Source organism: Trichoderma evansii, assembly GCF_050947405.1.
Source record: "Trichoderma evansii strain SZMC 28006 chromosome Unknown GGI43scaffold_11, whole genome shotgun sequence".
Classification (NCBI taxonomy): domain Eukaryota; kingdom Fungi; phylum Ascomycota; class Sordariomycetes; order Hypocreales; family Hypocreaceae; genus Trichoderma; species Trichoderma evansii.
Genome location: NW_028145195.1, coordinates 725,879 through 738,150, shown reverse-complemented (window position 1 = coordinate 738,150; position 12,272 = coordinate 725,879). Strand labels below are relative to the sequence as shown.

At 49.9% G+C, this 12,272-nt stretch overlaps 6 protein-coding genes across 6 annotated transcripts; 3 read left to right on the top strand and 3 right to left on the bottom strand.

Moving 5' to 3' along the window:
* Positions 1-646: 646 nt before the first annotated feature.
* Positions 647-2,055, bottom strand: GGI43DRAFT_384309 (DnaJ domain-containing protein; the record flags this gene model as incomplete). The annotated part of the gene is made up of 2 exons (XM_083203502.1): positions 647-1,687; positions 1,759-2,055. The coding sequence occupies 2 exons, from the start codon at positions 2,053-2,055 to the stop codon at positions 647-649; spliced, it is 1,338 nt and encodes a 445-aa protein (XP_083060238.1).
* GGI43DRAFT_59048 (LYR motif-containing protein) lies at positions 2,048-3,002 on the top strand. The gene is made up of 3 exons (XM_083210052.1): positions 2,048-2,447; positions 2,516-2,698; positions 2,772-3,002. Exons 1-3 carry the CDS (start codon positions 2,393-2,395, stop codon positions 2,867-2,869), a joined length of 336 nt encoding a protein of 111 aa, XP_083060237.1. The 5' UTR covers positions 2,048-2,392; the 3' UTR covers positions 2,870-3,002.
* GGI43DRAFT_59051 (Pre-mRNA-splicing factor ECM2) lies at positions 2,972-4,506 on the bottom strand. Its single transcript, XM_083210053.1, has 2 exons — positions 4,214-4,506; positions 2,972-4,122 (listed from the first exon to the last, which is right to left on the bottom strand). Exons 1-2 carry the CDS (start codon positions 4,349-4,351, stop codon positions 3,136-3,138), a joined length of 1,125 nt encoding a protein of 374 aa, XP_083060236.1. The 5' UTR covers positions 4,352-4,506; the 3' UTR covers positions 2,972-3,135.
* Positions 4,507-5,196: 690 nt separating this feature from the next.
* Positions 5,197-7,070, top strand: GGI43DRAFT_58945 (sterol 24-C-methyltransferase). Its single transcript, XM_083210050.1, has 3 exons — positions 5,197-5,758; positions 5,852-6,208; positions 6,273-7,070. The coding sequence occupies exons 1-3, from the start codon at positions 5,558-5,560 to the stop codon at positions 6,846-6,848; spliced, it is 1,134 nt and encodes a 377-aa protein (XP_083060235.1). The 5' UTR covers positions 5,197-5,557; the 3' UTR covers positions 6,849-7,070.
* A 629-nt stretch (positions 7,071-7,699) lies between these two features.
* On the top strand, positions 7,700-11,137 carry GGI43DRAFT_58953 (Zn(II)2Cys6 transcription factor). The gene is made up of 8 exons (XM_083210051.1): positions 7,700-8,208; positions 8,371-8,394; positions 8,483-8,604; positions 8,820-9,271; positions 9,347-9,645; positions 9,755-10,089; positions 10,158-10,511; positions 10,608-11,137. Exons 1-8 carry the CDS (start codon positions 8,155-8,157, stop codon positions 11,068-11,070), a joined length of 2,103 nt encoding a protein of 700 aa, XP_083060234.1. The 5' UTR covers positions 7,700-8,154; the 3' UTR covers positions 11,071-11,137.
* Positions 11,138-11,204: 67 nt separating this feature from the next.
* On the bottom strand, positions 11,205-11,833 carry GGI43DRAFT_384304 (C2H2-type zinc finger protein; the record flags this gene model as incomplete). Its single annotated transcript, XM_083203501.1, has 2 exons — positions 11,205-11,762; positions 11,825-11,833. The coding sequence occupies 2 exons, from the start codon at positions 11,831-11,833 to the stop codon at positions 11,205-11,207; spliced, it is 567 nt and encodes a 188-aa protein (XP_083060233.1).
* Positions 11,834-12,272: the final 439 nt, after the last annotated feature.

The window sequence follows — 12,272 nt, the reverse complement described above, 5'->3', positions numbered from 1 at the left end:
TTTTTTCGCTGGTGCAAAGCTCGCAGCTAGTGGTCCAGGGCCTCTTTACAGCGCTGGGAGCCCCTCCAAACAGGGGCATCTTTTAGGCCTTGCTTCTCTGCTTCTGTTGGGGAGGGGCTAAAATTGGGTTAGTTGAGGGAAAATGCGGCTGACTAAGGGCGCCGCTGCCGGAGATTTGGGGGCCGGACCGATTATGGCGCTGGTGGTCGGATAAGGCGCAAAGATGATGATAAGGTCAGTCAGGCAGATATAACGTCAGTTGAGATGATGATGCGGATGATTGTCTTGTTGTGAGTTAAAATAGAGACTTGGATTTACAAATCATGTTGGGTTTGAGGCACAATGGCAAATTAACAAGATGGTAGACCCCTGCTGATAAGGCGCTACTGAGATATTAGATGCTACGGAGATATAATTTCTTATCAAGGATAATATTAGAACGGAATTATATCAGCTATAGAATTATATCAACGCTGGGGAATCGACATTGTTAGTAGCTTTTATATCTCATTAATCACTTTGAATCACGTTAATGACACTTTGGAGTAAAAGTAAATGGCCCGTCAGAAACTCATGTCTATTCATCCATCATGAACCCGTCTATACCATCAATTCTCTTTTATCTAACACCTAACCCAAACACTTTTTACGCCAGGTTCTTGGCATCACCCTCCTTCAGCTTACCGGCATCAACCAGTCTCTTCACCTCAGCGCTCCAGACTCCCTTAATCTCATCAGCCACGGTCAGGCCGTTGAGCTTGCCAGCAAGAGCGGCAATCTCCTCAGCCTCAATCTTGCCCTGGACCAGCTCAACGTCACCCAGAACGGCGTCGATCTGAGCAGCAGAGGCATCGCCAGAGGCAAAGTAGTTGGCGTCCTTGACAGAGCCCTTGAGCACACGCTTGTTCTTCTTGAGGGCGTTCTTGGCAGCCTCCTTGGCCTTCTTGCCGGCTTCACGGTCAGCCTTGGCAGTAGCCTCAGCATCGGCCTTGGCCTTCTCCTCAGCGGCCTTCTTGGCAGCAGCCTCCTCGGCAGCCTTCTTCTCGGCGGCCTCCTTTTCAAACTTCTTCTTGTTCTTGGCGGCGTTGGCCTCCTGTCGGAAGCGCTTGATACGCTCGTCACCGGCGGAAGCGTCGTCTAGCAACTTACGCAGACGAGCATTGTCCTCGGCCTTCTTCTTCTTGCGGGAGTTCTGGTTCTTGCGCTCGACGTGACGCTTGTGGTCACGGCTCTCACCATCATCGGGAACGTCCTCGTCGAGGTACTCGAAGCTCCTCCAGCTGTCAAAGTTGTACCAGAAGTTGTAGAAATCCTCGACCTGCTCCTTGGTGGCGTTGGCGTCGCCAAAAGTAGGGACGGGGTGAGTCTTGGAGAAACGGGCCTCGGACTTGAAGACCTTGCTCCACAGCTTGTAGAAGTCGGCCTTTTGCAGCTGCTTCTTGGAGGGGGGCTCGACGTCGGCCTCCTCGTCGACGGAATCGAACTGGCGGCGTCTGGTGGGGTCGAGGAGGATGTCGGTGGCCTTCTGGATGCACTTGAAGAACTGGTCGTCCTCGGTGCGGCCCTGGGCGGCCTTCTTATCGGGGTGGTGCTTGAGGACCTTCTTGCGGTGGGCCTTTTTGATCTGGTCTTCGGTGGCCTTGTAGCGGTACTTGGACAGACCGAGAACCTTGTAGTGGTCTTGGGTCTGATGATTGGGCATCTTGTTAGCATCTTGACCGTCTCAATGGCAGCCTGACATCTTTGAATGTCTCATACCTTCCAGTCCTTGGCCTGCAGCTGCAGCAGCATGGGGTCCTCAGCCTCGCTCTCCTCGCCATCGTCGTTGTCCTCGACCTTCTTGGCGCTCTCCTGGGCCTGGATGCGGTCGTCCTCGGAAAAGGTGCGCTTGTGACGAGCTCGGCGGGCGTGGGCCAGGAAGTGAGGGCCGACAGGCTCGATGCTGCGCTGGACAGCACCAGAGAGCTTGCCGACGGCCTTGAAGTCCTTTTCGGCACTCCAGCCCTCGGGGAGGGCCAGCAGCGGGAGGGTGACAACCTGCGAGATGGAGGCCATTTTTTTGGTGTTTTCGTGGTTTGTATGTCAAGAGAAGAGAGAGAGAGAGAAAGAGGTGAAGCCAATCTATCTCCAGTTTTTTCTTTTTTTTCGCCCGCCAAAAAATTCAATGGTGGGGTCTGATTTTTCAAGACAGGGGTCGCTTCAGGCGTTAGTGGGATGGATTGGCGGAAGACGGCAGAACCGGGGCTCCGTGATTCGCTGAAGCCGGAAGCCATTGGAAGCAAAGAAATCCAAGATTGTCTCCATCAGTCTTAATAATACTGCATTATACTATTGGAGTTTTTATATTTCGTTTGCTTCTTTATAAAATCTATATACATTATACAAAGAAACCATGTCATTGGCTGCTTATAGACACCTCCTGCGCTCTGCGCGCATCGCCTTCCAAGGTAAGCCGAGCACTCTTTAAAATTCTCAATTCCGAGGATTGATACTGATCGAATGTTTTTAAATCCAGGCGACGTCCATGTCCTCTCAGCCGCTCAGAACCAGATCCGACAGACCTTTCTCGAGAACCGCAGTCTAGACTCTGCCGGCATCCCGGCCGCAATCCGACATGCCGAGGACGTGGCCACGATCCTGCGCGAAAACGTGGTGCAGGGACAAAAGATTGAGAGCAAGGGCGACGAACATACTTTCAGTGAGACTCTACAAGAAAAAAGATTATACACTCGAAACACTATATTCAATACTAATCAATTGCCTGCCAACAGAGCTCAGAATACACGAACACACCGAGCGAGGCGATAACGACAGTGTATTAACGGCAGGCAGCGGTAAACAGAGCGGTGGTGGCTGTGGCTGCAAATGATTAAGCAAGCCTCGTGTGTATTATCATTGTATAAAAAAAAGAAAGAGAGGAAGAAATATGTAAGATTATAGAAACTCGTTATGATACCCTCCAATCCAATCCAATATCAGCCAACGCAATATATCGACATTTCTACCTTGTTTGTTTCTTTGGTTCCTCAAGCATCTAGAGCAGAATATAAAACTGTTGCATTTCCCCGCTGTAGTTTCCCTAAACACACCCAAACGCCGAAATATGATGAAAAGATGCATGAATAGAACGTCGGTCTACTCTCCAGCCAAACTGGCATAAGCAGGTGTCTCTTCCGCTCCAGGAGGTGCTGCCGCAATAGCTTTCGCGCTCGATGCGCCTGAATGCTGTCCTTCAATGGCCTGTTGTTGCTGTGAGTTGTTTCGTCTGATACGAGCGTCTTGCAGCATCTGGTAACGCTGCTCCCTATCCATTGTTCCAATCGCCTTTGGCTGTCCCCAGCGAATTCTCAGGGGGCACCCGGCAATCACTGCTCTGCCCTGACACGCGGCCGCGGCCTTTTCGGCACCGTCTCTCGTTTCGTAGTTGATGAATGCACAGTGGGACATGTGCGAGCAAACCAAGCTCTTGATCTTGCCGTGGACTTTGAAGAATTCGCGGAGCTTGTACTCGGGCAGGTCGTCCTCTACACCTGTAACGAAAAGAGACATGATGTTGGGATCATCCGGGGGTAGCCAGTCCTTGGGGCTTGGTGGAAGTTGGGCTGCGCTGGGGAATGCAGGGCGGCCTTTTCCTCTTCCACCCGATCGCGGACCAGCGCCAGCAGCTGCAGCAGCCCGTGAATCCCGAGTTCGAATCGGGCCAGCGCCTCCAACACCAGCTCCCACCGCAGCGTTACCGCCAGTAGTTCTCGCGGCAGCAAGTTCGGACTCGTCCACGGTTCGTCCCTTGCGAAAGTATGGCTTACTAGCAGCCAGTCGGCGCAGAAGCTCGCGAGCCTTTTCGTCTGTCTTTTCGTACTCTTCGGTTCCAGCTTTGCCGTCCTCAATCAGCTTCTCGTTGTTTTGCGCAAAGTATTCTCGGTTGATTTCGGACTGAGGGCCGGGTGCAATCATCTTGAGCGCGGCATCGCGGACGGTAATGGGCAGGCCGAAGCTGAGATCCAGCATGCAGCTCTGGCAGCAGTTCTTGAGTCGCGCGCACGTCAGGCAGACGTTGGTTCGCCTCTTGCGGCCCTGCGCGCGCTCGGCAGCCCAGCTGAAGACGGTGAATGGTCGCGTGCACTGATGAGATTATGTTAGCATATGATCGTGTTTCTATAAACGAGTGAATAGGAATAAAAGGGCAGAGAGAGAAGAGAATAGATGGACATACCAATTTGCATTCAGCTCCATAGTCTTCCTTGAGCATCTTGACCATCGGGTTCTCGGGCAGGCAGTTTTCGCAGACAGAGGGAAAGTCTGTCGTCTCCCATCCTGACCGGTTCAGGTCCTGCTTGATCTGGGGAGGCATGGCGGGCACAGTGCTGTGAGGCGACGCTGTGGCTGTGATGAATTGGCGAGTGATGCTATTTCACTGTATGGAAAGGATAAGATACAAACAAATCCAAGATCGCGGCATGCAGAGAAATCTTGGTGGAGACCTGCCGCCACTCAGCGCGGTTACATAATCATGATGTGGAATCTTATCGCTTATCGATAAGATGAGAAAGTGGATTGCAAAGCGGCCGAAAAGAGCAGAAGAAAAAGTGGCTTCGAGGCAATTCTAGGTTAGTACAAAGTACATCGTGATGCAGTAATATGGCGGACTCAGGCACCATTTGTTAGGCTTGAAATTGGGCTTCTAGAAACATGTCATACTTTTCTCTAATAGGCTTAAGAAGCTGCAATCTATTCTCTAACAGGCAGTAGGTTCTGCCATAGGCTTCTGCAATAGGCTTCTGCAATAGGGTACTGTAGTAGCTTCTGCTCGCTCGTACTATCACCAACTAGCTGGACTGGACCCTGGAGGGCTGCTGGAGATGCTAAACACGAGCTCAGGCTCAGGCTCAGCTCTGCCTCTAACTGCCCATTTCTAATTACAAACCTCGGAAGGAACATTGCATTGCGACATTGGTGCTAGTCTGATTAATCGCACTCGGCCATGCGAATTGCTCCGTACAAAGTGCAACCAAACAGCTGCGCCAGTGTCCAATACGCGTATTCCTCGCCGCTGCTCCATAGATAACTTCCTTCGCAGACACCGCTAAACGCACAAGCGAGTTCGCGTTCGTATTCGCACATCGCGGGGCCTCTTCACCGCTTGCCTATCCGGGCCTATCCGGGCCAACCCCAGGCCCTCTCTCCTCGATCCAGCCAACCAGATCGCCAAATTCCTCCTCTAGTGCGATATTCACAAGCCCAGAAATTGGAGATTGGCTTTTTTTCTTCGCAGCTCGTCAGGGGTAAAAAAAAGGCGGCGGACGCAGGGAGCCTGTGAAATTGTTGCGATACCACAGGACAGCGCATAAAAGGTCAACAGCTCCGCCCAATTCCTTGGGGCCCCATCACCGTCCCTTTCCGCCATTGATTCGCTCTGCGTGTCTTTTGTTCTGTCCTTGATTCTCCCTTCTCTTCTAATACCTTCCTCTTCCCTCTTTAATCACCTTTTTTACCATTACGACTCGTAATAGAGAGATTTTTTCCTAAATTAATCTTTTAATTAATTTTCCAATTCAACATGGCTGTTACTCTCGAGAAGGAGGACAAGGCCCGAGATGCCGCCTTCAACAAGGCCCTGCACGGCAACTCGGCCAAGGCCAAGGGAGGCATTGCTGCCATGTTCTCCAAGGGCTCTGATGCCAAGAAGGCCGCTGTGGACGAGTATTTCAAGCACTGGGACAACAAGCCCGCCGAGAACGAGACTGCCGAGGAGCGTGCCGTGAGTAATTTCCAGCCCTCAGCCCAAAGAAAGACACGAGAAGAGAATCGAAGCCAGAGGAATGAATCGAGACATTAACAAAGAGGCAAACAGGCACGAACAGCCGAGTATGCTACTCTGACGAGGCACTACTACAACCTGGCTACCGATCTCTACGAGTACGGCTGGGGCCAGTCCTTCCACTTCTGCCGCTTTTCCGCCCGCGAGTCCTTCTACCAGGCCATTGCCCGTCACGAGCACTACCTGGCCCACTGCATTGGCATCCAGGAGGGCATGAAGGTCCTCGATGTTGGCTGCGGTGTTGGTGGCCCTGCCCGTGAGATTGCAAAATTCACCGGATGCCACGTCACCGGTTTGAACAACAACGACTACCAGATCGACCGAGCAACCCACTACGCCGAGAAGGAGGGTCTCTCCAAACAATTGGCCTTTGTCAAGGGCGACTTTATGGTATGACAAGACTGCCAAATTTCAAACAAAATCCGTACACATTACTAACGCACATGTGCTACAGCAAATGTCCTTCCCTGAAAACACCTTCGATGCCGTCTACGCCATTGAGGCTACCGTCCACGCCCCCACCCTGGAGGGCATCTACAGCCAGATCTTCCGCGTTCTCAAGCCCGGTGGTGTCTTTGGTGTTTACGAGTGGTTGATGACCGACCAGTACGACAACAACAACCTGCACCACCGTGAGATTCGTCTCGGAATCGAGCAGGGTGACGGTATCTCCAACATGTGCAAGGTCTCCGAGGCCCTGGACGCCATGCACGCCGCTGGTTTCGAGCTCCTGAGACATGAGGATCTCGCTGACCGAGAGGACCACTCTCCCTGGTACTGGCCTCTGTCTGGTGAGCTCAAGTACATCCAGACCGTTGGTGACGTCTTCACCATTGTCCGCATGACCAAGTGGGGACGTGCTATCGCTCACAACCTCGCTGGTATGCTGGAGACGCTTGGACTGGCACCTGCTGGTACCAAGAAGACCGCCGACAGCTTGGCTCTTGCGGCCGACTGCCTGGTCGCTGGTGGTCGCGAGAAGCTCTTCACACCCATGTACCTCATGGTTGGCCGCAAGCCCAGTGCTTAAATTTAAGCAAACCCAAAACATTCTGCCCTAAGAAAGGAAAGCACATGGATGTTGTATTTTTGATACCTTTGAATTGATACGGAGTAATGAGTGGAAACTGAAATCCCCCCCAAATGAAATGGGAAAGGGAAGGGAAAGATGCGTGTTATACAAAAGACTATAAGCGGCGTCGAAAGCAAACAATGATTTTTTTACTTGGAATGCATGATGGCAATGCGCGCGCAATAAAAGGGATGGCAAACAAAACATTTTTATGTATTACATATGTAATTAATGGCTATAGCATGAGGTAGACTCTGCTACACTTTTTTTAATTTATTCTTTTAAAAATGAATCTATAAGATCTTGATTACCTGGTCTGTTATGTTGGCAATCTGCTATTAAAAGGACGTTGTTATTATATGCTCTCTTTATCACCCATGCATGTGTTGTACGCCGCAGTTCATCGTCTCTCTGTCACAGCTTATCGTCAAGCTTTTCAGTTTGACTTCTATTTCTTTCAAAACTCATAGCGTTGGATCTACCAATGAAGCAACGGTATATCTGCATCTATGCCAAGTCAAACCTTATGCCGCGTTAGCCGTGTAGACAGCGCATTCTTCAAATCAATGGCCATTTACACACACAAAATGTGATGTGTAAATAACTATTAGCCTTGATTTGATTAGCAACGGCATTTTTCCTCTTGAAATACGTATTTAAACAAGATTCAGCGTCCTCAGCTCGTACGTAACTCGCCTCAGCCACTGAGAAAATCGGACTCCGCGGATGTGCGATAACTCCGCAAGTATTTCGCCTCGTATCAAGTATGCAAAGGTACATGGCGCTTCTATGATGCCTATGAGGCAGCAGTATTAGCAGTACTTTGGATGAATCATTCTTTGTAACAGCAGCGACTCACTGTCCAACGAATTTAGCTCAACAAATTTGATCCCTAAAGTCAATTAGTATTGAAAGGAAATAGTAGTCAAAATTCAAATTCTTTTCTTCTCATTAAAACATTTTTTTAAGCGGATGAAACTGCTGCGGAATTAGCTGTGTCCAGCCAATGCCACTAACATACTCCGTACAGGCCCTAATATACCTGGTAAAGGATGCTATAGGGAACGACATGCTCACCTTCTCTTCCTTCATGAAAAACGGCGGATCGAATCAATCAAAGAAAAGGGGATAAAACAAAACGCCAAACATTTCAATTCATCCCAAATAAGAGCACCGTTATCGCAATATATGTTTCACCACCGCCAACGTACCTTTTCGCCGTCGGCATTAGCTTAGAAGTCAATATCCCAGCCAATATCCAACGATGCAGAACCTCGCGCCGTCCGCGGCCGCCGATGATCCATCCGCTCGCAGAGCTGTAAGTGCATGCCAATGATTATTATACCTTCCACGGGCTGTGGATCTTGCTTGCATCGCATGTATCACTGCGATGGGTGTCTCACGAGGGTGGTGAGGCCGCTTATAGTGGGAATTGGTTGATTGATTTAACATGACTTTATTGCTGATGACTGCGCCTCAGTGTGATCAGTGCCGTCTACGAAAGGTGAGTGAGTGTGATGAATCAACTACCTGTTCTTCTTCTTCTACTTTGGGGAATTAAGCTGATTTTTGCTTCTTAAATGGGTCAAAAGATTCGCTGTGACAAGGACTGGCCATGTTCCAATTGCAGAACAGCAAAGCGTACCTGCACTTCCACTGGTGCTGGACAACGGCCAAAGGAACCTCGACAACGAGTCCTAATATCATCTCAATAGTGTGTCTATCCATCATGCCTATTTACAACTATTCCCATCTTGCTGTCTATTGGCATCTATTGCTACGTTTGCTACGTTTGCTACGTTTGCTACGTTTGCTACGTTTGCTACGTTTGCTACCTATTACCACCTACTACTATCTACTGCTATCTATCGCTATGATGCTTCTAGTTATATCATATCATGTTGCTGACTAGTTTGTTCCCCTTCCAAGTGAAAGGAAGATTGACCAGATCGAAGCCCGCCTCGGCAACATCGAAGTTCTCCTAAAGAACATTTCAAATTCTACTACAGGCACAGATGCCTCCAAACTAATACATACGCCGGCAACAACTGACCTCAACATCCCAACCACATCATCCAATGCCGACTATGACAGCGGCAGCGAAGAATCCGCCCTCGGCGGCGACTCAGGGTTGACCGTGCACACCACCTTTGCGAGCGAGTTCCTCGAGCGTGCTGTAAAGCGAGCGCCTCTACGAGCTCTGAATCCTAAGATGGAAACTGCCCTAGCCAATCTGAGCCAGCTAGTCGATATGCAAAAGAAGCGTTCTATAAGCCATGGGCCTCGCTTTCCTTTGCAACAGCCTGTTCCTCCAGGGGGCGTGAGCAAGCTGGCGATGCCGCCGGTGGGAACTGTGGTTTCTCTTCTGAAATATGTCAAGAGTAAGTTTGAACCTCCTCGTCTTTCAATAAATGGAAAATGAAGCTCGTGAATATCTGACTTGACCATGTGACTAGCCGCACCTCCTACCTTCTTCACCATCCTCTGCACTCTCGTTGGCATCAAGGACTTTTCAGACCTCTGCAGCACAGTCTATTTCCCTACCGAAGACTTCTCAGACGCCACTTTTGCTGTGGTCAATGCCATGCTGTATAACCTCTTTGTAGAGCAGGCTTCGTTGACCAAAGAGGAGGCAGTGCGTGAAGAGTACAGCAAATATGTTGCCATCTGCAAGGCGAATCTGGAGACGACACTGGCCAACTTTCCTCTTTTCTTGTCGCCAAAGATTGAGAATGTGCAGGCATTGCTTCTTGGGGTGAGTTTCTGTGCTTCCTCTACTTCCTCTACCACCTCTACCTTCTACGCTTGCCATCTCCAGTCTATAGAATTATATGGTCACTAATTAATGGGTATATCTTATATAGTGCCTCTATGCAATCGACGTCTCCAGACCCTCGGTAGCCTGGCATCTCATCACAATGGCAGCCTGGCTATGCCAAGCAGGCGGCTATCACCGATTGGAATCTCTCAGGAACGACCCCCCTCTGGTTGCGCGGCAAAAGAAGATTGTCTTCTGGCATGTTTATACTCTGGACAAAGGATTGGGCCTAAGGCTTGGACGAGCGTCGGTGATAGCCGAGTGTGATATTGATATCCCACGCGAGTTTGAAATTAATGGCTTCGATCAAGCAACCTCAACTACGTTCCCGACATTATGGGTCAAAATAAGTAGTTTACAGAGCCGGATTTACGAACAGCTGTGAGTGCTTTTCATCCCCTTTTCCTAGTTTTTATTTATGCATACAAGTGCTAATGGTGCTCGTATAGATATAGTCCAGTTGCCCTAGCAAGCCCTCAGGCTGATTTGGTCCAACGAGCCCGAGCCTTGGCTGCCGAATGCAGCAAGCTGGAGATTGAGACAGACGAGACGCGCAAAAATGTATTAACGCTGCTCAAGTCGATAGGAACATCTGAAGTTGTGGATGTCTTTCTCAAGGGCGATGAGGTTCAATTCTATGTCACCAAGACGCTTATTTATCGAGTCATACCGGCCCCGGAAGGCTCCATTACTCGATTTTGTGACGAGTGTCTGGATGCAGCACGCACTGCCATGAAGACACATCAAGAATGCGTTGTATTCATGGATATTAGCTCGTATATGCGATCCCTGTATATCCACTGGTAAGAACAAATCTCCATGGAACAAACTTCCTGGCCCAAAAGGTTACATGCATTCTTTCGTTGCTGTATGCTGATATTATATCGTGATATTCATAGGAACCTCCTATTAACACCGTTTGCCCCATTCTTCGTTTTATTCTGCTATGTTATCGAAACATCTTCATATGCAGATCTTAAAGTTCTTCAGGATTTTGTCGATTCACTCGAAGTGGCAAAGGGGCTTTCAGAGCCCATCGACAAGCTCTACCTACTTTGTAAAGTCATGCTTGACATTGCCAAGTTGTATGTGGAAGCCAAGACTCAGCAGCAGCAAGACGAAAACTCCATCCCCATCGGAGACGAATTTGACATGTACTTGAGCCAGCTGGGCTTCATTCCCAACGAGGATCAGGTCATGGCCAATGCCAGTACCAACGATGCTGGCGCACCGGTTCAAGGCAGCGGCCAAGTGTCGCAGCTTGCAGATTGGTTTTTCGGCAGTCGTAACATGATTGGCCTTTTGGAAGAGGACCTCTCTCAGATAGACTCTCATAAGTGGATGCACCCTGATGAGATGTAGGGGTCCTGGTATCGGGAGGGTTTGAAAGAGACGGCATTTTCAGGTAGCATCATCTTTGTAGTATTTAAAATACCCAATAATAGAAAATTGCATCCGCTTATTGATTCAGCATCAAACTTTTGGTATTGATCAAGTCAATCAGTGGGAAATCTCGGGTCGTACAGCTCGTATCCTTCGTCTTCTGTATCACTCTCAACTAGCGAGCTCTTATAAGCCAGTGGTAGAGTTGAAGTCGTCTCTTCTGTTTCCATCAGTTCTCCAGGGTGTTGGTCTGCCGGTTTATGGGGTGAATATGTCGATGCCGTTTGTGGTGCATCGGCTGATGCCGCGGGCTCTGCGGGAGCAAAAGCGCTCTTGAAGCCAGTCTTTTTGAAGCCGCCCTTTTTGAAGCCTCCACCGCCTCCACCGCCGGCAGCGCCACCGCTCGACGAGGGTGCATCTTGGTCGTTAAGCTTGATGCTGACTATGCCGTCTGCTTTGGCCTCTGCCTTTCTCGCCTTGGCGCCGGCGTTGGGATCGCGCACCATGGCCTTCATGTCCTTGAGGCGCTGCTTGTGGCTGTGATCGTAGCTGCTGAGATGGGCTTCATAGTCGTTCATGCGGGAGTAGCCCTTGGAGCAGAGGTTGCAGTAGAAGGATTTCTGGGCCTCTTTGGCAGAGCTAGTCTGCGCTGGAGGCAGGGTTTGGTGTCTCTGGAGAGAGACGCGTTAGTTTTGGCGATGCCAGGCTGGCAAGGGGAAGAAATTGTACGCACAGGAGGCATTTTGGATGCTGTATATTTGAATTTGTAAAGAACAAGAGAGTGAGAGTCGTATATTGATCGGGCAAGACGCCGCTTTTGCGAATGCGCTGCCTTGAAGTTGGTGATCCGCAACTTTTTGGTGACGATCGCGATAACGATTGGAGATCAAGAAGCTGCCGGAAATTCGGAGCCTAGAGCTCCGTGGAAGCTCTAGTGGATGCTCTTGTGCCTGGAAGACGAGCCTTTAGTACCCTGTACTTGGCCGATACTGATTAGGTCCCTCTAGAAGCATAAGAGTGCGGGGTAGCAGACGGGTACAAAGGCGAGTGCTTCTGTCTTGATAGCGCACGTTATTAGCGGTCAGCTTCAGCGGGAGGCTCCCTGTAGCGCTACCGCCGAGCTACTAAACACTGCTAGTGGCAGAAGAGGTAACACTACGGGCTTCAGCTGTGCTTGGAGA